The sequence below is a fragment of the Seriola lalandi genome, unplaced genomic scaffold (genome assembly GCF_002814215.2).
Source record: "Seriola lalandi dorsalis isolate HSWRI2012SDOR001 ecotype SW California unplaced genomic scaffold, Sedor1 jcf7180002054954, whole genome shotgun sequence".
Taxonomy (NCBI): Eukaryota; Metazoa; Chordata; class Actinopteri; order Carangiformes; family Carangidae; genus Seriola; species Seriola lalandi.
The window spans coordinates 88070-115319 of record NW_019525505.1 but is presented as its reverse complement, the minus strand read 5'-3'; the positions used below and the strand labels follow the sequence as shown (position 1 = coordinate 115319).

Sequence of the window (27250 nt, the reverse complement as noted above, 5' to 3'; positions counted from 1 at the left end):
TAACCACTCAGCTACTGGACACCGCCCGCCTCGTCCAGTTAGTTAATAAGACAATGACAACCATGTGACCTAGACCAATATAAAGTAGTGTTTTTGTGTAGTTTTTTAAGTAAATGAATGACTGGTATTTTTAATTTGATTATGAACAGATCAGAAAAGCATGAACCAATAACACAGCTGTGACAAAACTACTGACAATGTTCTCTGATTTAATCAGGGAGCCGTGATGACACCAGAGGACCTCTTGAACACTCTGGAAGATCTGGGACATGAGGAATTCAATAAATTCAAGTGGTTCCTGCAGCAGCCTGACATTACACCAGGCTTCCCAACCATCAAAAAAAAACAACTGCAGACGACAAACACGTGGGAGACAGTGGATCTGATGGTGCAGACGTACACTCTTCCTGGAGCTGTGGAGGTGACCAGGAAGGTTTTAGAGAAGCTCAACAGGAATGACCTGGTGCAGAGTTTGTCTGTCGGCAGCTCAGGACCAGAAGGTCAGTCACAAGAGAGAAAAACACCAGTGGTGCTTTTAGGTGGGAAATGGTGAAGCAACCTTTACTTAATACTTAGTGGACAGATGCAAGACTTGGAAATTCACAGTTTGACATAATGTGGTATTTCTTTCTTTAACACATTTCAATCCTGAAAGCCTGTTTTTGACCAGGTCAGGTATTTGTAAGTGTTTGTTTTTGTAACACTCATTTTGGCCACAAAAGGCTGAAGTGCACCACTACCCCAGTCTAAGTAAGACTAAAAGCATTCATTTTATTTTCAATATCTCCATGTACTCTAAACACAAGCTACTTATATTGTGTGTTATGAAAAATTAGTGTCATGCCTTTCTTTTGGCTAGAAATGTATTTTATTCAAAAGTTAATAAAACAAAAAAGAAATCACAGGCTCTTGTGGCAAAAATGTTTTTCCACTTCCTTTTCCTTATAAGTTCATATCGTGTCCAACACTGCCTGAAACCTTTACATTGTAATGTAAATGTAAAATTACCACCAGGAACAGTCAACAAAGTAATTAACACTAACACAACCCGGTCACATTTATTGTTTTTCCAACCCATTTTAGATGAAGCCACACCCATTTCCTTATGACATGACCAAAGCCCTAACCTAAGAGGTCACAAACTCCAGCAACACTTGTCCTAAACAGAAGAACTTTCTTTGACAAAGGCGAAAGTGGGTTGAACTTATAATATAATAAGCAACCAGGTCTGTAAATGTTTTCACTCGAAGGCAATAACTAGACATGGACTGTTTTATTCACAAAAGTATTCACCCCATACTGTATAGTGTTGTTGTAAATTCAAAACTGTAGATGGATCTCACTGACCTGTGAACAGTAGCCATCAACAGTTGGCAGTATTTTAGGAAAAGCCATGGTGAACAAAGAGTTCACTGTGTCACTGTCCATGTTTTCTGCTGTGGATGCAGCAGTAAACATCATTTTCTCAGGCAATTAATGTTGAAGTTGTTCCAGAAAAGACAATGCGCTGATATTAGATTAGTCAAGACAGGACAGAGGCAATGCTCCAGTCTCAGGATTTCAGTTTCACTTTAAAACCATCATCAGGAGCAGTTTGGTGTCAGAGAATCACTGCTAATAAATACCAGGACTTTTGACCAGCTATTCATAAAGCCATCAGTATGTTTGAATGTAAAGTCTCTCTTAGGTTCTTAGTAACTACCAGCTGGTTTCAAACTAGTAATTTACTAAACCAGGTTGCGACATTAAACTTAAAAAAATGTCTGAATACAGATACACACACGGAATCTAAGAAACAATATGCAAATGAAAAACAAGGACCCATAAACACTTATTAACCTAATGATAAATAATACATCAATAATAGCAGTAATGAGTGGAGACACATAATCACTCTCTCTCTCTCTCTCTCTCTCTCTCTCTCTCTCTCTCTGTCAGTGGTTGTCAGTGATGTTGGGGAGACTTCAGAGAACAGAGGACCTTCCTCCTCTCAGACTCGGGCTCCTCTTCCTCAGACTGAAGGTAAAGCTGCTGTGTTCTCTGGTAGGTATGGAAACCCTGAAAAGGCACAATGTATCTTTTTAGTTTAAAAATTATATTTTAGTAAGTTTAGTAACCCTCGACTAGGCTCTCTCTAGTCATCAGCTCCACCTAGAGACCGTCTGAAGGTTAACTGAGAGAAATGTTCACCTCCGCTCGCAAGACAAAAAAAATATTCATTAGTTTACAAAGTTTTCACATTACAACACCCCCATCCTCCACCCCTTAGTCCAAACATACCTGCATGAACATAGTCTTTGAGACACATGAGTGATTTCCTACCTCTTAGTCCCCAGAGCAGCTCTCATCAGACCTCTGGTGTCTTTTTCACCAACACATCATGAGTTTTCACTCTGGCAGAACAGACTCTGGAGCTGTTCCCTCTTTAAGTGTTCCAGGAATCTACTCCTGATCTGCATACCCTCTCAAGTAGCTTAATTAAGACTGACTTAACTCTGTATCTGAGACACCTGTCATGAGGCTGTTTTGATTTGGCATGGCATATGCACCAGGTTCAACTGGGTCCTTATCCTCCAGTTCCAGTAAGTGTAGAGGTGGCTGGTGTAACCTGCTGGGCATTGCTGCCTGTCACACCTCCTCTGGGTTATCAGGCAGGAACCCCCAGTCTTCGCTCCATTAATCTTGAAACGTCTCCTGGTTGAGGAGCAGTGGCTTGGAGGAGGGATTCAGGGGCCTGTGCAGAGTAAGGAATGGACCCAAATGCAGACTGGGGATCAAAGGGGTAGAGCAGGAGAGCATCAACTGATGGCTCAGGGGCAAAACAAGCAACTCGGGATGAAGCCTGGAGGCAAACATAATACAAAAACTCAACCCGGAGGTCCCAAAACTTCTCCTTCCTCCTCAACCACAGGCAAAACTGCCTTTCTTTGGCTGTGCTGGCAGATGATTGAGCAAGGGTGCTCCACGGACCCTGGGAGGCCTGGTACTCCTGCCGTGTGGCAGCTGGCATCAATTTAGCCAATCTCAGTCAAGTAGCTAGTCATCCTTCTATCCAGTACAGAGAGGAAGATTTTTCTTTCAACATTACGCAGTGCAATGCTGCTGAAGTGGCCGATGTCTTTAAGGTTTCTTCCTTGCGAATGAAGATAGCTACCACTCTTTGCCACTTACATGAATACATTGTTTTTTCAGTTCTCATGAGGTACCATAGCTGTTCTAGACCCTTATGGCAAGTTCTTATAGAGATTATAAATTACTCCATTGAGGCCTGGAGCTGATGAAGACCTTGCCTTCTTCACAACATGGCTGACTTCACTGAGCTTTGGGGGCATGATATTAAACTCATTGACAGCTGACAAGAATTAGCTAACGTTAGCTGCCAAAGCAGCATAACGTCCATTAAAAGTTAACTTTAACCTAGCCTGGTCCTTTGTGAAAAATCAGCAGCAGAGAGAAACAGATGTACCTGCAGTTTGGGAGTTCCAGCTGAACTTGTGGAAGCCGTTGCCAAGGTATGCAGAGTTTTTCAATAAAAGTTTTTCAGCGCCATAGTTTCTTTTTTCAGCTCAGGTTTTGTTTTCGATGTCAAATTTTATTTTTAGTGCCAGAATTTAATGTCACTGTTTAAGTCCCATACTGTAGCACCTCAAAGGAAAATCTCCCTGACATGAGTCCTGTAAAGTACTACATGTGCACTCTCTGTTGAAATTTTGCAGGCCAAAAATTTTAATTAAAATTATTATTATTACATATTGTTCCATATTGGTTAACTGTGAAGCTGAAGATCCTCCAACTCCTGTTGCTCTTGCTGTCTTACCTGTGGCTTCAGCAGTTACCATAGTTACATGCTAAACTGTCAACTCATATGGCAGCAGCAAACAGCTGTACACGTAGAGTGTGAGCAGGACAGCAGTCCTCTCTGTCCTTGCTGCTGCAGGTCCTTATTACAATGGAAACAGTAGAAGTGGCTGCATGCTGTAACCACTTCTGCACCTCAATATCAGGATATGATTACTGGAATAGTATCCACAGACAACTTACTTTGCCTAAAGTTATAAAGATTTGCTTCATAAATGCTGCAAACATCTTCACACCATTATCTTTAGTTTTTAAGGTTGTGTTGTGTTGCAGAATATTTTTAGGGGGACAATTACTTTACTTTACAACCAAATCTTGTGTTTACTTCATCTAGAAGCAAGAAAAGAGGCATCTGTAGACATATACCTCACACTTTGAATGTTTCTCTTCTTGTTTGACACAGATGTGATGGTTCCTGTACCAGAGACACACCCCATCAAATATTACCAACAGATGCTTCAGTCCAACTTCCAGGACAAGTTTGTGTGTGTGCAAGAAGGGTGGGCAGAAGATAAACAGCATCTAGCTGATATCTACACAGAGCTGTACATCACAGTCGGGGCCGACGTACATATCAACACTCAGCATGAGGTCAGACTGATCGAGAAGGCAGGGAAGCCAGCAGAAACAGAGAAACCAATTAAACCCAGTGACATGTTCAAACACCCCTCTGGAAAATACAGACCCATGAGAACAGTGCTGACCAATGGAGTCGCAGGAATTGGAAAAACATTCTTTGTGCACAAGTTTGTGTTGGACTGGGCTGAAAAAAGAACCAATCAAGATGTGCATCTCCTTTTCCCCTTCACTTTCCGTCGGCTGAATTCACTGAAGGGAAAAGAGTTTTGTTTGGCAGAGCTAATTCATGAATGTATACCAGAAACTATGGACATCAAAGAAGAAGCTCTTAATTACATCTTTACAACTCTACAGTCGTCAGGAAACACGAACTTTGACAAGAGCAAATTCAAACTGCTGTTTGTGTTTGATGGACTGGATGAAAGCCGCCTTCATCTGGACCTTAATGCCGAGGATATTGGCTCTATTGATGTAACACAGTCAACTAAAGCAGATGTTCTGCTGAGGAGACTCATCAATGGGAAACTGCTACGCTCTGCCCGCGTCTGGATAACCACGCGACCTGCAGCAGCCAATCAGATCCCTCAAGGGTTTGTGGACAGCACAACAGAGGTCAGAGGGTTCACTGACCCACAGAAAGAGGAGTACCTCAATAAGAGGTTCAGATGTGAGAAGCAGGCCAGCAGGATCATCTCCCACATCAAGACATCACGAAGCCTCCACATCATGTGCCACATCCCAGTCTTCTGCTGGATCACTGCTACAGTTCTGGAGGAGGTGTTGAAGACCAGAGAGGGAGGAGAGCTGCCCAAGACCCTGACTGAGATGTACACAGAGTTCCTGGTGTTTCAAATTGATCAGACAAAAGAGAAGTATGGTCAAGAAAAGTGCATTCAGTACATTGAGTCATTAGCAAAACTGGCGTTTCAGCAAATGGAAAAGGGCAACCTGATCTTCTACGAGGAAGATCTGAAAGAGAGTGGCATTGATTTCAGAGCAGCCTCGGTGTACTCAGGAGTCTTCACAGAGATCTTTAAAAAGGAGCGTGGGAGGAAAGAGAAAGACAAGGTCTTCAGCTTTGTGCATCTGAGCATTCAGGAGTTTTTGGCTGCTGTTTATGTGGAGATATCTCGCATTAACAGAAACAAGAACGTGATGCCTTTGCCACGACCATCACTTCAAAACCTGGGACTCCTCTTGAGGAAAACCTCTGCACGCAAGATCCACAGGATTGCCATTGACAAGGCCTTACAGAGTGCAAATGGTCACCTGGACTTGTTCCTTCGCTTCCTTCTGGGTCTTTCACTGCAGACCAATCAGGATAAACTACGGGACCTGCTGAAAAAGACAGACAGTAGGTCACAGACCAATCAGGAAACAGTCAATTACATCAAAATGAGGATCAGTGAGAATCTGTCTCCAGAGAGAAGCATCAACCTGTTCCACTGTCTGAATGAACTGAATGATGGTTCTCTAGTGGAAGAGATCCAACAGTACCTGAGATCAGGACGTCTGTCCACAGATGAACTGTCTCCTGCTCAATGGTCAGCTCTGGGCTTCATCTTACTGTCTTCAGAAAAAGATCTGGACGTGTTTGACCTGAAGAAATACTTTTCCTCTGCTTCAGAGGAGTCTCTTCTGAGGCTGATTCCAGTGGTTAAAGCCTCCAACAAAGCTCTGTAGGTGCACTGACATCTGCAGATGTGTTGGGTTGTAATTACAGTTATTTACAATTGCTCAGTTTCAATAATTTTGCTTTGTGCCTCATTTTAGTGTTATCAACTGAAAAAAACTGTAAACAAGAATAGGCTCAAACCTAATATGTGGTTGGACTGTGTATGGTCAATGTGCGAAATTGAGGACTTGTTGTGGAACTACTGTAAACAACTGACATCATATTATCTTGTGTCAGCTGGTTTCATCTGTTCTCTTCTCCTCTCTGTGCTCACAAAGACAGCGTTTTAATACAGCTGAGCTCACAACAATGCTGTTCTCATTGAAATGTTTTTTTGTTTCTGTTGTAAAGACAATGGAACAAGTTTGAAATAGTGATAGAAACATGTTCCCTTAACTTTCCTTAACTACATGTAAACCAGCAGTCACTTCCAAGCTGCTGCTCTGCTGATGCTAAAATCCTGATTTTATAACCACAACGTCGTCTGACAAAATAACCAAACACATCAGTTAAATGATCACTCAGATCATATAAACTCAACACTTCTTGTAATCGTTTCAAATTGAAAGGCCTCTAGCGTTTCAGTGGACAGAAACCCTTTATTTCTTAACAGGGCTTTGATTGCTGTGCTGTAGTAAAAGTATTCTCATTTCCTTTTGCTGATGTTTCTGTTGTTTACATGTTATTCAGATCTGCTAGTTTCTTTAGCAGTTTGCTATGACTTCTCTCTCTCCCTCCCTCTCTCCTGCTCTCTCTGCTCAGTGTGTCTTATGTGTAGTTATTCCTCCTTTTCCTTAGTAGTCATGATACTTACAATAATCCTCTGCTTCACAGTAGCCTCCGAGCAGCAGAAACTAGGGCGGCTCAGTAGACTCCCTAACAAGGTGTAGCCCTGATGCTCTGGTTGGCATCCATACACGGTCCAGTCATGTACCAGGTTTATACCCAGTCTGTTTGAAAAAAGGTCTCTAAATATTGCAATAAATGCGCTAAGTTGTCAACACTGCTGCTGTAAACACCTTCCTAATAGAACTTGTTTGCACCAAATCATATGGAAAGAGTAACGGCCGATGAGTAAGTTGCAACTCAGTTATGTGGCATCTGGCTGGCCAATTGTGGAAATATGGTCAGTCAGTCAGTCAGTCAGTCAGTCAGTCAGTCAGTCGGGGACATTGGCGATAATACAGGTGGCCCTGCTGTTTAGGTTCAACCTGTTTCTTCAGTGTTTGTCCATCTGTGTTCATTTCTACAGATGAATGCAGCCATGCAAAATGATTTCTTAACAATCTGGTTCTTACTGATGACCAACATTTACTTACTACAAATCATTGTGATCTGAGAATGTGACTAAAATTTTACAGTGTAACAATTTATTTTGTTTAATGTCCTTTCCCTTTAAAACAACATGAAATCTCTACACAACTAAAATCTCCTGATCATTAACTCTCCTTCAGGCTGAGTGGCTGTAACCTCTCAGAGAGAAGCTGTGAAGCTCTGTCCTCAGTTCTCAGCTCCCTGTCCTCTAGTCTGAGAGAATTGGACCTGAGTAACAACAAGCTGCAGGATTCAGGAGTGGAGCTGCTCTCTGCTGGACTGAGGATTCAACACTGCACACTGGAGACACTCAGGTCAGATCTCACTGAGATGCTTTTGTGTTGAACCTCAATCATTAAATGCTGTATGTCTAGTTGTAGTGCTGTGCATAACATACTGATCCTACAAAGATGAAAACAACACTTTGTTTTGTGACAGAAACTGTTTAGTACAGGTTTGTCTGTTATTTCTACAATGTGTTTGACCCTAACCATGTTTAGATCATCATGTGTCTGCCTAGTGTTTTGGCTGCCAAACTGCAACATCTGTTTAATCCAGATGGTAATGGTGTCGGATGGATTGTGGTCTCCTTCACTTGTAGAGGATCAAGGCGTGAAGCAGCTTTTGTCTTCCTCAGGCTCCCCACAGAGTTGTGTCCTGTTCCCACTTTTATTCTCTACACCACCTACAGGTGCAACAGGTTCAAGTTTTCATCTGCCCTATGTACCATAGGTGCTTTGATTTCTAATGTACCGTAAACGCCTCTTAGTTCCACCCACAGTTTAGCACTTCATTTTAATTTGTCAAAAAAGTTGTAGTAAGTTTTTTTTTGGTGGTGCCTTTATTTTGATAGCCACAGTAAAATAGACACAGGGTGTCAGGCCTGGACTATAAAGAGGACTCAGTTGCAGAGTGACAATTAGGCAGACTTTATTTAAATATTCCAACCTCCGGATAGAGTGACAAATAAAACCAGCTATGAAAATTATGCTAACTAGACAAGACTAAACCTATCAGGGAAAAATCTAATAAACAAAAAACACTCCGAATGGAGGGACAAAACTGCTGAAACAAAAATGAATAAACCAACAGAAAATCACTCCACAAGGAGGCTACAAAAACTGCTATAAACTTTACAAACAGAAAACTCTATACTATGAAAATACAAACAAAAAATCACTCGCATGGAGGTAGAGAATAAATACAAAAAGGCAGAGACAAGGCAAGGCATGAACTGTGATAACTGGCTGGGGTGCACGACTGGAACGAGACACTCTGGCACAAGACAAAGGGAGACGCGGACTATAAGACACATGAGGGTAATGGGAAACAGGTGGACACAATCAGGAATCAGGGAAGACACTCCGACAAGTGACACACGAGGAAGGGCAAGTGACCTGAAACGAGAGGAGAGTTACTTTTCAAAATAAAACAGGAAATGACAAGACATGGAGACAGGACAAAACCCCAACTTGACCTCACCGCGTGACAGGGAAGTAAGGAAAAGAGAGAGATTGGGTGATATGCAGCAAAGGGCCACAGGTTGGATTCGAACCCAGGATGCTGCAGTTAGGACTAAGCCTTCATGGTTCACACTGTACCACCTGAGGCACCAAGGGGCCACATTATAGTCAGTTTTTAGTCCAACATGTCTGATCAGATATTGATCCTATATTGACAGACTGTACTGAGGTCAGCAGCATGTGATGAATCTGTGCATTTGGATGATGACTGTAGAGGCTGACATTATGATGATCCACAATAACAGGACAAAATCACTCATTTTAGAGAAGAGGTAATTAAGTAGGACATGTCTGATTGATTATCAATGATTTTATCTACATCTTTTGTTCTTTATTCAGATTGAATCGCTGCAGTTTGTCAGAGATCAGCTGTGCTTCTCTGGCCTCAGCTCTGAAGTCCAACCCCTCCCATCTGAGACACCTGGACCTGAGCTACAACAACCTGCAGGATTCAGGAGTGAAGGATCTATGTGGTTTTCTGGAGAGTCCAGACTGTAGACTGGAGACTCTGAGGTCAGACTCCATGTTTCAGTGTTTTCTTGTTCCAGTGCTCTGCCCGCTGATTTAAGTCTGTAGTAGGTTAATGGACATTACTTTATTACTACTATAATTCATGTTGAAGTATATTATCTATAGAAGCACAGTATCACATTGGTTTGCACTGAACTCATGATGCACATTTATTAGATTAGATTAGATTAGATTAACTTTATTCATCCCACAACTGGGAAATTCATTTACCACAGCAGAAAAATAAACCAATTATACACTAATAAATACAATATACACAATACACACGATATGTACATGAAAAAGTGCAAGTTTGCACATGGTCAGGAAGAGCAGGAGTTGTGGAGTCTGACAGCTGCTGGAATGAAGGACCTGCGGAACCTCTCCTTCTTACAGCAAGGATGTAAAAGTCTGCTGCTGAAGAAGCTACTCAGAGACCCTACAGTGTCATGCAGAGGGTGAGAGGTATTGTTCATGATGGATGTCAGCTTAGCTAACATCCTCTTGTCACCTACTTCCTCAATGGAGTCTAGGGGGGCAGCCCAGGACAGAGCTCGCTTTCCGGATCAATTTGTTGAGCCTCTGCCTATCCCTGTCAGTGCTGCCCCCTCGCCAGCAGACCACAGCGAAGTAGATGGCGGAGGTCACCACAGAGTCGTAGAAGGTCCTGAGGAAAGCCCCACACATGCTAAAGGACCTCAGTCTCCTCAGCAGGTGAAGGCGATTCTGACCCTTCTTATAGAGAACGTGGGTGTTGGTGGACCAGTCCAGTTTGTTGTTCAGGTGAACCCCCAGGAACTTGTAGTTCTCCACCACCTCGATGTCCAGTCCCTGGATGTTCACTGGTGTGAAGTGGGATGTCTTCCGCCTGGGGTTCACAATCATCTCCTTTGTTTTGCTGGCATTAAGCTGAAGCTGGTTGATCTTGCACCAGCTGACAAAGTCCCTGATGACTGTCCTGTATTCCAGTTCATTTCCCTCCGAAACACACCCAACAATGGCTGTGTCGTCAGAGAACTTCTGGACGTGGCAGTGTGTGGTGTTGTGTGTGAAGTCTGAGGTGTACAGGGTGAAGAGAAAAGGGGAGAGCACCGTACCCTGGGGGGCACCTGTACTGCAGAGCACCACATCAGACACACTGTGACGAAGCCTCACGTACTCTGGTCTGTTGGTGAGGTAGTCTATCATCCATGCAGCCAGGTAATGGTCCACTCCCACCCTTTCCAACTTCCAAACCTTTCCAAGTCAAAAAACATGACCCTCACAGTGCTCCCACTGTCCTCCAGGTGTAGCAGTGATCTATGCAGTAGGTGGATCACTGCATCGTCCACCCCAACACTAGGCCGGTAAGCAAACTGCAGGGGGTCCAGCTGTGTGCTCACCAGTGGTCTCACGTGATTTAGGATGATCCTCTCCAAAGTTTTCATCAGGTGAGAGGTCAAGACAACAGGCCTTAAATGGTTAAGCTCCTTGGGGCGCTGGGTTTTAGGTACTGGGACCACACAGGAGGTCTTCCACAGGGCCGGTACTTTCTCCAGGCTCAGGCTCAGATTAAACAAGTGCATGAGCACACCACAGAGCTGATCTGCACAGTCCTTCAGTAATCTGGGGCTGATGCCATCCGGGCCTGGGGCCTTCCTTGTCTTGATCATCTTAAGTTGACACTTCACCTGATCAACTGTTATGGATAAGGGGGTGGAAGATGACTGAGGTGAGGATATGGGGGTGGTGGGGGGTGAGAGGGGGCAGTTGTATTGGTGGGGAGGGGAGGGCTGTAGGTGAATGGGAGTTGAAAGTAGCGGGTTGAGGAGAGGAGGGGGAGCTGGCCCAGGGAGGTGTGAAGATGGTGCAGTGCAGGTAAGGGGGGAGGGGGCAGAATCAAATCTGTTGAAGAACAGATTCAGTTCATTGGCCCAGTTCTTGTTGCCGCAGCTCAGGTCTCTCCTCACTCCTTTTCCGTGGCCAGAGATGTTCTGCAGTCCACTCCAGACATCTCTGGTGTTATTCTGCACCAGCCGCTCTTCCAGCTTCTGTCTGTAACAGTCCTTCCCTTTCCTGATTTTCTGTTTGAGTTCCTTCTGGACTCTGCGCAGCTCCTCCTTATCCCCCGATCTAAAGACCCTCTTCTTCTCGTTCAGCAGGGCCTTAATCTCGGAGGTCACCCAGGGTTTATTGTTGGCGAAACAGCGTACTGACTTGGAGGGCACAGTGCTCTCCACACAGAAGTTAATATAGTCTGTGATCCAGTGGGTCATGGTGTCGATGTCGCCATCATGGGGGGGGCAGAGTGCTTCCCAGTCTGTTATTTCAAGCAATCTCTGAGTCTGGCACTGGTCTCCTCGGACCACACCTTCACAGACCTCTTCTCAGGTGGTTGTTTATTCACCAGAGGGGTGTAGTCTGTGATCAGATGGACAAGGTTGTGATCTGAGCGTCCCAGCGGGGGGAGGGGGGATGAGGTGTATGCATTCCTGATATTAGCATACAACAAGTCCAAAATTTTATTGTCCCTGGTGTGACAATCCACATACTGGGTGAAGGTAGGAAGAGCAGAGGACAGGGACGTGTGGTTGAAGTCCCCGGAGATGAGGAGGAGGGAATGGGGGTGCTGGTTTAGAAGTTGAGAGACAACACTATGGATCTGGTCTGTGGCTGCAGCGGCGACGGCCGAGGGGGGGGGGTGTACACAGTCACCGCAATGACATGTGAAAACTTTCTTGGGAGATAGTACGGCCGCATGCTAACCGCTAGCAGCTCCAAGTCTCTAGTGCAGAGTTGTTCCTTGACACTGATGTGTCCAGGGTGGCACCATCTCTCATTAACGAACACAGCAACCCCTCCTCCCTTCTTCTTACCACACTCCGTGGTTTTCCTGTCCGCCCGTACAGGTTGAAATCTGTCCAGTGTGACATGTGAGTCGGGAGAAAGTTCACTCAGCCACGTCTCCATGAAGCACATGATGCTACACTCGCGAAAGTCTCTCTGAAGCCGGGTTAGCGCAGTAAGCTCTTCCATCTTGTTTGGGAGTGATCTTACGTTCCCCATGACGACAGACGGTAAACATGGTTTATACCATTTTTTCCGCTGTCTGCGCTTCACTCCAGCTCTACAGCCTCTCCTCCTTCTCCGGATCTCCACAGGGATCTCTGGCCGCCCAGCATAGTGATATTATTTTGATGCATTGCAAAAGACATGCTGTTTATTGTGGGATAGGGAACCCGCACTAGTAAACAAGTAGTGTGAAGCAGAAATGTGTGCATGGTGAGAGCTTCTCCTGTGTCTTTTCTCACGCCCTTGAAAGCAACGGCTATATGTTTCGGTGTTTTAATACCTTAGTTAAGTTCGATTTACATTCTATGCACAGTGTGAGTTTGTTGATGTGCAGGTTTATGCTTGCATTAATTCATTCTAGTGTTGCAGTGATGCAAATTTACAATAACGTTACGTGTTAATGTATTAAAGTGTGAGCATATCATTTATGTTTACATATTTGGCAGATGCTTTTATCCAAAGCGACAACAATAATGCACCAGCATAATGTCAGATTTTTGATTGAGAACAGACACCCACTCGATGTAGCTGAGCCTTTACGATTACATAACTGTGACATTTTAAAAGGAGGTTAATAGTGAAACCAGTTAATTGCTGTATCCCTAGTTCAGTGTTAGAGAGGTTTAGTTGACTTTATCCATGCAGATATGTCAGAGAGACAGGCAGAGATCTACTCAAAGACAGTGGGGTCGCCTGGTGGGAATGACAGGAATAGCTGGGTGTCGTCAGCATAGCAGTGCTATGAGAAGACATGTGAGTGGATAATTGGGCCCACGGAGGTGTGGTGTATATTGCATTAGAGGAGGTGTCCCAGTACTGATCCTTGGGGATCATGGGGAGAGGATGGGCTGGGCTAAGGACATTTTCCCTTGCCATGACACACTGAAAGAGAACCCTGTGAGATAGGATTCAAACCAAGAAAGGGCGTTGCCCAAGATGGCCACGTTAGAGATGACAGACAGCAGGATGGTTCACTGTATCAAAGGCTGCTGAGGGGTCCAGCAAGATAAGAACCGAGGACTGACCTGCGGCTCTAGCTGCCCTCAAGGCTTCTGTCACAGACAACAGGGCCTTTCAGTGGAGTGGCCGCTCTTGAAGCCTGTCTGATTTGGATCAAGGAGATATCCATGATAGGAATTCTGAGACCATTTTAAATGCTGCTCTTTTTATACACTTAGATGGAATGGAAGCAGTGAGGCAGGTCTATAGTTCTCCACATGAGCAGGGTCAAGTGAGGGTTTTTGAAGTTACCTGAGCCAGTGAAGCATTTACTACATGTGTGACTGCTGGTACAATGGAGGGAGATATGGCTATGGAGGAGGTTTGTGGGAATGGGATCTAGCGTACATGTAGTGGGATGGGCTACTGGTCAGGAGTTTTGACAAATTCTTCTCACTGAGTGGGGCAAATGGGGAAAAAGGTGTGTCTTTTGCACCCTTGTTCAGCAGAGAATGGTTGTCTCTGGGAGGTTCTGAGAATTGGCAGCTGATGGCCGCAACCTTTTCAGTGAAGAACGAGGCAAAGATATATCAGCTGAGAGGTATGTGTCTGGTGGGGGTGGTGGAGGATTGGATAAGGTTTTAAAAGTGGAAAATAGTTTCCGAGTGTCTGTGGTACTGCGCATTTCATTGAATGAGGAAAAGGTGCTAGTGGAAGGTAGAGCTGAAGTGAGCACTGAGTAAAAGTGGGTTGGAGAAAAGTTAGTGATGTTGCGGCAGAAACCAGAGGTGGTGGGATGGATGGTAGATCAGGGAGGCAAACAGAGAAACAAATGAAATAGTGGTTGGAGAGTTGCAGAGGTTTAACTGGCAGAAAATCTGTGACACAATTTCAGGTGAGTCAAGTACTTTACCAGCTTTGTGAGTTGGAGGATTGCAGACACGTTTTAAGTCAAATGAGTGTATCGTGGACAGGAAATCAGAAGAGCTGTGATTGTCTAAGTGGATGTTAATATCACCTAGTATGAGTCGCAGACAGCCATGGTCAGGAATAGGGGACAACATTGTGTCTAGCTCATCCACAAAATCACCTAGTTGTCCTGGTGGACGGTAGATGACAACCACAGAGACTTTCGCCGCAGCAGTCACCATGACAATATGATACTCTAATGAGGAGTGTTTGGAAGCAACAGTTGAGTAAATGTCCATTTGTTGGAAATGAGGAGACCAGTCCCACCTCCTCAGCCAGACCTGTATGGGAGAATATGTGGTTATTGGAAAGTGCAGCTGGGGTAGCAGTGTTTTCAGGTTTGATCCAGGTCTCACACATGCTCAAGAGTCAGAAATGAAATCTGTTTTGTCCACTGCAGACTGGCAGTTTCAAAGTCCAACAGAAAAGAAGACACGTGTGTGAGGTAGGGTTGTCACGATACAAAATTTCTTTTTCGATACCGATACCAATATGTATTTCGATACTTTTCGATACTTTTTGTAAAAAATATTTCATTATATTATGTATTGCCTTAATGGGTTATTTAAATATTTAAGGAATGTAATTTAATTTTTAAAAATATATTTTTTAATGTATTTATTAACCATGGACATGTTTTAGCTCTCTGCTTGCAGGCTACTGTAGGTTTACTACTGGGCTGGGAGGGGCTTTGTACTTCTTTCATTGACATTACAGTGCAGTGAACAGGTGAGCAACATTATCACCTGTCGTTCTTGACTGAAGTCTTGGAACAAGTCCGCATGGTTGTCCTTTAAATGTTTCGACAGGTTTGAAGTGTTGCCTGCTTTTGCGAGACACACTTTGTAGCATCGCTTGCACTGCCGTGCCTCTGGGTTCAGTGGCTCGCCTTTATCGTTCGGTTTGAACCCGAAATATTTCCACACCGAACTTCGGGTCCCCATTTTGTCCACAAGTACGGGCTTTTCTGCAGCTGCCATCTCTATCTACTGTATTTTCTTCAACCCGCTCCATCTGTCTAAGACGCGACTTGTCGTTTCTCTCTCCTCCTCAGTCTAAACATGCGAGTGCGCGTGGGAGGCAGCTTACATCCGCTCGGGCAACTACGTCACACTCGCTGGCCTCGCTGTGCTTAAAGAGACAGGCTCCAATTTACCAATTCATTTGCATTCAATAAAATGAAATAAAAGTACAGTTTTTTTTAAAATGCTGGTATAGTACCGTTTTCAAAACTCTAGTATCGCGGTACTATACTGGTACCGGTATACCGTGCAACCCTAGTGTGAGGTTTGTTGCAATGGCCTGAGATTAGCTAGGTTTCTTTGCATTTACTTTTAATTCTGTTGATGGCTAACATTAGCCATTAATAGCCAGAATAGGGTAGTGTAGAACGAAGATGAAACACTGAACAGTTTCAAGCAGGAACTTTGTCTCCTAAACTCCCATCTTTTATTCTTTATTCAGATTGTGGAACTGCTGGTTGTCAGAGATCAGCTGTTCTCCTCTGGTCTCTGCTCTGAAGTCCAACCCCTCCCATCTGAAACACCTGGACCTGAGATACAACAACCTGCAGGATTCAGGAGTGAAGGATCTGTGTGGTTTTCTGGAGAGTCCAGACTGTAGATTGCAGACTCTGGGGTCAGTTCATCTTTGTCCCACAACTGAACCTAATTAATCTTGACACATAACTTGAATCATTCACTGTGATTTAATGAATGAATGACATTTGAAATAGTTGTTGTCTCATGTTTCCAGTTGTTCTTCTCTCAGACTGAGAATGATTCTTCAGTTTCAGCTCATTTCACTCAGTTGTCATGAATAATGTCCACTTCAGTTCAACCTTCAGAACTCACACTCTCGTATTTCTCTCAGTCAGACAAGTTTACCATGCCCACCACATGGTGGCGCACCAGCCCTTTATTCTTTGTCATGGCCACGTAGCGTGCGCGTTCGTTCTGAGACACCCGAGACACTGAATCAGAGCGCCTCTCATTGATTGAGCTGACAAACTTGGACTAGAGATCATTGATTAGGACATATCTGATTGATTATAAATGATTTTATCTACATCTTTTATTCTTCATTCAGATTGAGTTACTGCAGGTTGTCAGAGATCAGCTGTTCTCCTCTGGTCTCAGCTCTGAAGTCCAACCCCTCCCATCTGAGAGACCTGGACCTGAGCTACAACAACGTGCAGGATTCAGGAGTGAAGGATCTGTGTGGTTTTCTGGAGAGTCCAGACTGTAGACTGGAGACTCTGAGGTCAGTTCATCTTTTTCTCACAACTGAACCTAATTTATATTGACAAATAACTTCAATCATTCACTGTGATTTAATGAATGACATTTGAAATAGTTGTTGTCTCATGTTTCCAGTTGTTCTTCTCTAACACTGAGAATGACTCTTCAGTTTCAACTCATTTCACTCAGTTGTCATGAATAATGTCTGTTCACTTCAGTTCAACCTTCAGAACTCACACACTGGTATTTCTCTCAGTCAGAGGAGAGTGTGTGTGTGTGTGTGTGTGTGTGTGTGCGTGTGTGCGTGTGTGTGTGTGTGCGTGTGTGTGTGTGTGTGTGTGTGTACGTGTTCAGTTTAATATGTGTTTATGTAGTGGGTCTAATTCTGCGTTGTGTTCGATTACGATGAATGGAGAGGACACACACTGTAGCTGGTCACGACACAATTTATTCTCCGTCCTGTATTATAGAGAAGAAGTATTCACCGGTGTTCACAAGTGTTTTCTCATACATGCTCTCTTTGCTCTCTCTGGTCTCTCAGGGAAGAGTCAGGAGCAAGAGGATTTTATAATGCAAAATTAAATAAAATACATAAAATGTTTTACATCAACATAAGCTTACGAACATAAAGTGCGTAAACTCACATACCTGTATTATAGAGAAGAAGTATTCACCGGTGTTCACAAGTGTTTTCTCATACATGCTCTCTTTGCTCTCTGGTCTGTAACACCATGAACACAGTCACCACATGGCTCCTGTGAGCATTCATTCTCAATAGTACACCCTAGCGTTATAAGCTACGCAGCAGCCTAGCAACACACACGACCATAATACTTCTCCACTCGAGTTAGCAAATTTACGCATGACAATATAACAAAAAAATACTCTTTTAACACGTGTCTATGTGACTACACCAGCATTACAACAGTTTAAGATAACTTACATTAACATTTTACAACGAAAACAATGAAAATATGCGGAGCAGCAGAAATGCGTACCTCTCAGGGAAGAGTCAGGAGCAAGAGGAAGTAAAACCCCCAGCGCCACGCGATAAGTACAGTTTCAAAATAAAGTACCCATTGTACTTCCTGTATTTCCCAGACCTTCCCTCTAGCATCTAGCTGCGTTTTTACCTACAAATAACATTTTCAACCACACAATACTTTATAACAGCATTAATAACACTCAAAAGAACGAACAAGATTAACCATAAAAAAAAATACTGTCCTTCAAAATAAAAGTGCGCTTCAACGTTCTGTTCATAATATTGCGCAACAACATCACATCATTACATTTACATTTGGATTTCTTGAGACCAGGACCAAGCAAGACCTTTTTACTGGATCAGGACTGGATCTTTAAACTGTGATCCAGTTCATTCATGAATGAAAGTCTTGTAGTCAGTTTTTAGTCCAACATGTCTGATCAGATATTGGTTCTATATTGACAGACTGTTCTGAGGTCAGCAGCATGTAATGAATCTGTGTTGACATGAAGAGGTGTATGAATGTTGTGCTGACATTTGGATGATGACTGTAGAAGGCTGACATTATGATGATCCACAATAAGAGAAGGACAAAGTCCCTCTACTCATTTTAGACTAAGACCATTGATTAGGACATATCTGATTGATTATCAATGGTTTTATCTACATCTTTTATTCTTTGTTCAGATTGTGGAACTGCAGGTTGTCACAGATCAGCTGTTCTCCTCTGGTCTCAGCTCTGAAGTCCAACCCCTCCCATCTGAGAGACCTGGACCTGAGTATCAACAACCTGCAGGATTCAGGAGTGAAGGATCTGTGTGGTTTTCTGGAGAGTCCAGACTGTAGACTGGAGACTCTGAGGTCAGACTCCATTTTTTTTCTTTTGTGCTGAGATTAATGTGATGTGAAGGTTGTGTTGACATTAACCTGCAGACATAAGGCTGATATTATCTCTGTCTGTTTTCTTTTTCTCTGGTTTAAGTCCAGTGACTATGGCAGAGCAATGTTGAGTTACGGTTTTGAAACCTTAATATAACAAGAAAAATCCTTCACTGTATAAATCACATGAAACTTTTTCCACACTGACATCTACAAATATGTAGCATGAATACTACTTTTAATTTAGAATTTGTACTCATTGAAAGGAACCATCCCCCGGTTGTGGATGAACTAAGAGATTTATTCATTTATAAATAATTCATTTATTCATTGAACATAGGCTATGTGTAGCGCACTTGGTAATTGCAGTTAGAAAATATTTACTACTGAAATGTAAGCTACTGTCATGGTTTGCTCTGGCAGACACCTTTTGTTAGTCTTGTTTAGACTTTTCGCACTTCCTGTTTTATTTTGTAATTGGTTTCCTTGTGTCTCAGTGTTTTGCTTCCTGTCTTGGTCCTGTTTGTGTGGTGATTGTCTGTCCCGCCCTAATGTGTTTCACCTGTGTGCAATCACCCTTGCCTCCTTTGTGCTTCCCTTTGTCTGTGTCGGTTCGTCTGTTGTCTCTCTGTTGATCTCTGGGTTTGTCTTTAGTCTGTTCATGTTGCCTGTTGTTATCCCCTGTGTTCCCCTGTGCTTGTTTTGTAAGTTCTTTTGGTTATTAAACATTCTGCACCGTCTCCTCTGTGTTGGTTGCATTTTGGGTCCTACTTACCACAAACCTCGACAGCTACATGTTTATTTCAACATGAACCCAGTTTAACTCAGGAGGAGATGGAGCTGCCTGCCGCTCTGTTGAGACCCTTGGCTGGAACCCAAAGTAGTTGATGTTGCGGTCAGTTATACTGCCTTGATTGTGACTCTTGTTGTGTCATATCACTGGCACCAACCTGCGTCTGCTACAGATAGATTAAATGTCAACACCACAGCATGAATTAAAAAGTTGTTGTTGTGTGAATCGTTTGTTGACTTTTCTCCAGAGTTCAGACTTACGGTTGTTGTCTTTGAAAACTCTTTAGTAGAATCTCTAATTAATGTGGCTGCACAACATGGGTTTGCATAGATGGAGCTGCTGGTGGAGCTGGCAGAGTTTTAGAGGTGGAGCCACTACGTCTTTATTGAAGCATCAGCATGTTGTCGTTAATATTAATGAGAACTGTTTCCACTGCTTGTATTTGACTGTTTGAACCTGCATCCTGTTGGTTCAGGTGTTTCAGTTTCATTTTCTAAACTTTTACTTTCTAAACTTTCTTCAGCTCTGAACAGATGATGAAACACTGAACGCTTTCAAGCAGGAACTTTGTCTCCTAAACTCACATCTTTTATTCTTTATTCAGGTTGAGTCACTGCTGGTTGTCAGAGATCAGCTGTTCTCCTCTGGTCTCTGCTCTGAAGTCCAACCCATCCCATCTGAGAGACCTGGACCTGAGCTACAACAACCTGCAGGATTCAGGAGTGAAGGAGCTGTGTGGTTTTCTGGAGAGTCCAGACTGTAGACTGGAGACTCTGAGGTCAGTTCATCTTTGTCCCACAACTGAACCTAATTAATATTGACACATAACTTGAATCATTCACTGTGATTTAATGAATGACATTTGAAATAGTTGTTGTCTCATCTTTCCAGTTGTTCTTCTCTCAGACTGAGAATGATTCTTCAGTTTCAGCTCATTTCACTCAGTTGTCATGAATAATGTCTGTTCACTTCAGTTCAACCTTCAGAACTCACACACTGGTATTTCTCTCAATCAGAGGACTCATGTTTTCTATACACTGTAGAAAATGTCCAGTGTGTGTGTGAGAGAGATTAATCTGTGTGGGCATGAATGGGTGTATGAATATCGTGCTGCCATTTTTAACTACATCTTTCATTCTTTATCAGATTGAGTTACTGCAGTTTGTCAGAGATCAGCTGTGCTTCTCTGGTCTCAACTCTGAAGTCCAACCCCTCCCATCTGAGAGAACTGGACCTGAGCTACAACAACCTGCAGGATTCAGACCTGAAGGATCTGTGTGGTTTTCTGGAGAGTCCAGACTGTAGACTAGAGACTCTGAGGTCAGTAGAGGGTTGCGGTCAGTCCATGCTGCTCTCAGCAGTATTGTATTAAACACAGTATCAGAGCAAAGATCCAGTGTTTCCTGTAAACCACCAACCTTCTCAGTGGCTGCTTTCCTCAGTCAAGCAGTTAGAAGAGAACGGTGACAGGCTTCAGGATTGGACAGACAGACAGAGAGAGAACGGAACTATTATGAACATGTGATGCAGATGAAACAGTTAAAGTTAATATCAGACTGTTTCTGCTGAGAAGTAGTTGGAGTGCGTGGCTCACTGTTGGTTTAGTTTTGATTTCTCCTCATTTTGTTCTGAGCTGCAGTGATGAAGAGGAGAGTAAAAGCTTCATCACTGTCAGGAATCCACAAGAATCTGTGTTCAGGTCAAATGAAGTTTGGTCTGAAGGTGATGTTCTGAGCCATTCGATCAGATAAACTAAATACATACACACACACAACAGCCCTTGTGGTTACCAAGGTGATCATTACTGCTACCAAGGTACTCTGTTTATAAGTGAGACTGTAAAGCTCCAGTTGATCCCAAAGTTCAATGACTAACCTACTGATCAGGCTCATTGATACTGGATCAGTTAATACTCAGCTGGGTGAGACTGATCTGGGATCATCACTGGTGGGTTTAATAAAACTAACTCAAACTAAACCTGATTACTTTCCACTCACTCTGTAACTGTTGTTGTGATTGTTCCTACAGGGTCGATGACAGGGTGATTAAAGCTTCCAGAGACAAAACCTGTGAGTACTGAAACTCTGTCTCCTGTTCATCAATCTTGTTACAACCAGTAGTGTATAAACCAAAAGTTATTTAATGGAAATCAGAGTGGGAAAGAGTTCTGGGGGAATGCCAGCGGTTGAGGAATCTGGGTTGTAGCAGGAGGAGTGTGGAGGCGGATGGCTGGTGTGGAGCAGGTGAGTGGTCGGAGTTGGATCACTGAAAGCAGACAGAGACACCGGTGAGGAATAACCCAAAATAACATGTAGTAAGTAAGAATTTAAGATGAACACATTTAGTGGCCTGGCGCATTACCACATGGCAATCGCGCAATCTGGCAATTAGTGAGTGGACAGCCAGGGTTCTTATAGAGAGCTTGATGATTGATGGGAAACAGGTGAGCCAGGTAGCCAGTGCTGCACCACGCCCCTGCTGAGAAGCACACACACACACACACAGAAAAAAAAGGGAGGAGACACAAGGAAAGACTGACAGGGAAAGACACAGGAAAACTGGGAAAACTCCTGCAGTCACAGAGGGGCTATAACAAATCTGTCGTCAATACAGTCTGACGTGGCCTCATTTCATTACCAACATATTCATAAATAACTCGAGCTCCAGAAAATATCTACCGAATTTCTTAAAGGTCCAATACTGTGTAAAGAGAGATTTCCATATCGTCTTTGATTATAAAACAGGTCTAGGTTCTATATTAATACTGTGAAAGTATCAAAGCCTCAGTCCACAGAGAAATGCACTGTATTCAGAAACTGAGCCTTAAAACCAGCCGTCACGACTTCTGGAACTTTGTGATGTCACAACAAAGCAGTCACCGCCGTCAGCCATGCCCCAAGTCCCGCCAACCTGGACCCACCATCCAACCTTGTAGGATGGTGTGTCTGAGTGTTTACCTGAAATCTGCTATACTTTTATTTGATCATCCAATCAGAATTCTGATTGGGTGATCAACCTGTTGTTACTCGAGCTCCAGAGAGAAGCCAGAGAGAGTACATGTAAAATGAAATTTACATATGTAACTATGGTTCTATGATTCCTGGATAACAGCTTGTGCTTTAAGCACTGGATGACTAATACCAACAAAGTCATGAAAAATTCCAAGTACATACCTCACAGCATAAATGCAGAGAAGAACCATGTCCAGAGAATGTGGGGTGGCGACATTCAACTTGCAGAACCCAGAGAATGTACTTTGTGATGTCCACTAGGCCACATATGACTGCAAGGGGCACTCCCCTCAGGGAGTGATTGCATGGGCAATCACATCAACAATCCAGTGGGATAGGCACTGCTTGGAAACAAAGCAACCTCACCTCGGGCCATCATAACAAATAAAGAGCTGTTTAGGTTGTCGGATGCACAGAGTAGTGTCAACATAAGGGCTCTTACTGGGCATATCAGACATGAGTCAGACATGCTTGGCTGAAGTAATGGCAAGGAGGAACGATGTCTTAATGGAAACCCATCTCAGTTCCACGCTTGCCAAGGTCTCAAAGGGAGGCAAGCATCCAACACTAGGGGCATGTCCCAGACAGGAGCTCTTGGAGCTCTCAGGGGACACACCCTCCGAGCCCCTCTTAAGAAAAGGGACACCAGACAGTGGCTCCCCACTGTTATTGTCCTCTCGAGCATGCCAAAACGAAATAGCAGCCACATATACATGTAATGTAGAGGGGAAAAAGGCCCTCATCTAGATAGACTGCAGAAACTCCAAAATGATAGTTATGGTGCAATGCACAGGGTACTCGCCCTAACATACACACCAGCATGAAAAGAGTTTCCATCTGTTGTCATCCTGCAACTACAAGGTGCTGCCAGAAACGTGTAAAATATTGGACCTCTAAAGAACCACAGGCTGTGTTTGCTTTGAGGGATTATGGATCCTTAGTGTCTGAACAAGATTTGAAGGACAGAGTTTATGTGCATATGAATGCTTGAGATGACAGCAGTACGAACCGCATCGTCAGCTGGAGATGGAGGAAGATTAACAGACTTTGTTTGCAAAGACACATGATGAGAATGTTTCAAAGTACTGAAACACTGCAGTACCTCAGAAAAGACGAACCACTGATGAGTGAACTATGATTATATTTAAGTGTGAAGTAACAGAACGAAGAACTACTGTGTGTTGGTTAAATCTTAGTCCTGGAAAAGGATTATTGCAGATAGCATGGTCTTGAGTCTCATTCCTGACTTGGACTGGTCGGAGTCCAGTCTTAGACTGAGGTGGTTTTGGCAGTCTTTCTGGGTAATTATATTGTATTACATTGATTTAACATCTTACATTTATCTTGTTCTAATTAAAGATTTCAAGCAAAATGTAATTAAAAACTACAAAATGTGTTATTTAAGGTTTTGTTAAAAATGTATTCAGCTTTTTTGATAACAGTGGGTCATATGTGCACAAATGGACTGCGTAAGAACATTTGCTTGAATCACTGAACGTTACAAGTTGGTTATTTCAAGTGTTATACAGGTATTGATACAATATAATCAGGCAAAGTCCCCCCACCCCTCCCGACCCCCATTCTCATAGTCTAATGGATGGCTCTTGTCCCCTTCTCTCCCTCAGGTTTTTTCCTGTCTCAAACAGTGGTGGAGGTGGTACCATCCTGATAATGTGCACACACATGCATGTGCACCGCACATTCAACTGGCTCAAGCAAACACTTTTACCAGCAACATATTTTAGGGGTTCTTGTGAATCGCAAGGTATTTCCAACAGGACAATAAACTGTAACAGTGTGGGAGATGTCACCTCATGCATTTTACACATTGTCATCACATTTTAAAGACTAAATTAAATAATTATCAAGATTGAATTTTTTTTTCTTTCAGCAATACAGCAAACCATTCCTCCCAAGCCATTCCTCCAAAATTCTGATTCTGATTCTTTTACATTTAAGAAAGACAAACACTGCCTCAATGTCCACAACAAAGGACTGTTTTTGAATATCTTTTACTGTGACATGTTTTTTCTGTCGCTGTCTTTATCGAATAATATCTGAAATACACACACTTTGATTATTCCAGGTTTCAGGATCATTTGTAGTTTAAAATGTCTTTGGAGACAATGAATAGAAAGTGACATTAAAATCACATAAACGTTGGCTTTGTGTTAAACACTCCTAATTACCTGTCACCATAATACCCTCACCTTGACTATTATTTCCAAGGGCCTATGTGTTTTTGAGGTTGTGGTGACTGATGTTGCCCTTTCTGATCATGACTGTTTTCTTTAAAATGCCCATCTCTGCTGACATCAGCAGAACGAACACCCGGTAGTAATCAATTTCTTCTGTTTTCGACACAAAGAACTCACTTCCCCAGAGTTCCTCACTGTTCACACCTGGGGTGGACCCTCCCTCTGTGACATCACTGACCAGTTAGTGTCGGTCAGTGTGTAACATGCAACCCCCCAAGGTGACAAAACCAGATCTCCTTCTCTATTCTTTCTCTTCTCTCCTTGGTGTGCTCAGGAGCAACAGCTCCTTCTTCCCTCTCAGCTCTTCAATGAGCAACAAAGCTCCCAGCACCAGGTCAGCACTAGGCTACCTGGAACAACAGCTTTCCTGCAGGCTTCACAGCAGACTGCAACACTCTCCCTCACTGAGCTTTTCAACACAGAGTGAACAAGTTCACTTCAGCGGCTACAACACAAAGTCTATCTGATTTTCCAAGCAATAGGAGACACAGCAGAGTTAGCTTAGAACAGCTAACTCTGTGAGCAGAACAAAGGCGAAAACAGTGAAAGCCACACACCCAGACAGGACTTAACTCCACCAGGAAACCACCCAACTCGCTGGACACTTCAACAACACTGGAAAGGACCTCTTTTTTTTCCAAGGAGTGGGTATCGTTAACTGACTGGGCCTAACCTCACCTAGCACAGCACAGTTAAGCAGCACAAGTCTTAGCTTTTGTTTATGTACATGTTGTTTAATGTCTTGTTATATTTGCTTAGGTTGTGGTTAGTCATACAGTTAATGGAATTATATCTTCACACACATACCTGTAATATGTCTCAGTTGTCACCTGCATGTAGCTAACCATCTCCCTCTAATCTCGTACCTTCAGACTACATGAGCTAGGCTAACAAAGGAACTCACACCATCAACAACCCAGGTGGTCTCAGCGGCCATTTGAGTAGTTTCTTTGTTTACTGCCATCTTGTATAGTCTTCCTTGTACAGGGCATGTGGTCACAGCGACCATTTTGAATCTGCCATCTTGCCTTTGTCTGTGTCCCCACAGACACACTCCTGTACAGACTCCTAACCAATGAGTGAGACTAATCTCTTCTCTGCCTAGAGAAAACACAAAAAGAAAAATCTGATTGGGTAACTCTATTTTGATGGTTTTAGCTTCACTCCCGAAGGTGCTATAGCTAGCAGTTAGCCCCCTTGGTTGGCCTAAAACAAGCACAACGCTAGACATCTGGTTTTTACTTCACAGTTGAAAACAGGGACAATTGCAGGGACATCTCCAGCTGGGACAGTCCCTGTTTTTGGTGGCCTGTCCCTGGGAAATGGGGACATCTGGTTACCCTATTGTTAACAGACTGACAAATCCCTCTCTGGAATTCATATCTATTATTGAAAGCCTTAGGCCTACTGCCTGCTGCCTTGACACAAACTCATTTAAATGTCCCATATTGTCATGCTTCCAGTTAAGTATTTCATTTTCTCCCTCATGTTTCATGTCTGGTCTTCCTGTTTTATTTTGTGAGCACTCACCCATGTCTCTGTTCCAGGTTCCTGTCTGCCCTGCCTCCTCCTTGTCTGTGTGCACCTGATCCCTGATTGTGTCTCCCGCACCTGTGTCTAATCACTCCCAATCAACCCCGCATATATTCCCCTTTGTGTCTTGTCTCATCGCCAGTTCGTCGATTCTCACAGCTCACATTCCAGCTTCATAGTCATAGTCACAGTCATAGCTTTCTCGTATTTTGAACCTTGCTTGTTTTTCGACCTTGCCTTTTGCCTCATGTTTTGGATACCTTTGCCTGGTTTGACTGCCTTTCCGTGTACCGACCATTGTTTGTAATAAACCTCGTTTTGCTGATTCAACCGAGCCGAGTCGTGCATTTGGGTCCTTACATCCTTAGCTACGTTCATGACACATATTTACTCTTTTCCTGTGTTTTATTTGAAGTTTTGATATTCATAAGAAGACATGTTTGTGGTTTTAACCACCAAAAACCAACCCTCTTTCAGGCTTCCCTCTGGAGCTCTAGCAAAAACAGGTCAGTGAGCCAATCAGAAGAGAAACTCTTACGCCGGGATCACACTGCCTGTGTTGCGTGAGTGTGTCAGCTGATGTTGCTGAACTGCTCATGCTAATTTTGGCAGAAAGCATTACTAAAATCTCACTGTCTCCACGTGCAGCCGCTAAAATGGTTAAAAAATTTTTTTTTTTTAAGTCTGCGTCATATTCAGCCCAATGATAATAATAATAATAATAACTAGAAAATTCCAGGGAAATTTTGAGTGCCACGGGGGCTACTGCCGGGATAGGGTTAGGGTTAGGGTAAAAAATCTTCTCTGCGTCACTGTAGCGATGACATCACGCAGCCCTTGGCTGTCAGAGGTCAGGTCAGGAGCTGCCGTTGCCATGGCAATGTGAAAATCTGCCCAGAATTCTACATGGCTTCAAACAATTGCAAATTATGAGAAAACCGTTACTTCTTTTCAAAAACCGAAAACACCGTGCCAGACACTGAAGCCAGAAGTTTCTACAGTCTCTATTTTATTCAGATATTCCTTAAAATGAGTGAGTAAGTTCAGTGCTAAGACAGAGAGAGATTCTTTTGAAAAAAAAAGACGATTACATTAGGTGTCAATGAGAGTGAGACAGGTATTGCTGCCGGACT

General features: G+C 43.3%; 1 protein-coding gene across 2 annotated transcripts in view; it reads left to right on the top strand.

Annotated features, from left to right (window-relative positions):
- Window positions 1–26447, top strand: part of LOC111645585 (NACHT, LRR and PYD domains-containing protein 3-like) — a 30247-nt gene extending 3800 nt beyond the window's left edge. Inside the window, exons 2-13 of one of the 2 annotated variants that reach the window (XM_087170616.1) lie at window positions 218–500; window positions 1939–2022; window positions 4262–6116; window positions 7567–7740; window positions 9289–9462; window positions 15883–16056; window positions 16507–16680; window positions 18331–18504; window positions 19920–20093; window positions 20462–20635; window positions 21344–21384; window positions 23952–26447. In XM_087170616.1, the coding sequence (XP_087026742.1) occupies window positions 227–500; window positions 1939–2022; window positions 4262–6116; window positions 7567–7740; window positions 9289–9462; window positions 15883–16056; window positions 16507–16680; window positions 18331–18504; window positions 19920–20093; window positions 20462–20635; window positions 21344–21384; window positions 23952–23995 (3516 nt within the window). In that variant the 5' untranslated portion in view covers window positions 218–226 and the 3' untranslated portion in view covers window positions 23996–26447. The remainder of the gene's footprint in view (window positions 1–217; window positions 501–1938; window positions 2023–4261; window positions 6117–7566; window positions 7741–9288; window positions 9463–15882; window positions 16057–16506; window positions 16681–18330; window positions 18505–19919; window positions 20094–20461; window positions 20636–21343; window positions 21385–23951) is intronic. The other variant, XM_087170617.1, reaches the window with a different exon arrangement.
- The last annotated feature ends 803 nt before the right edge of the window (window positions 26448–27250 follow it).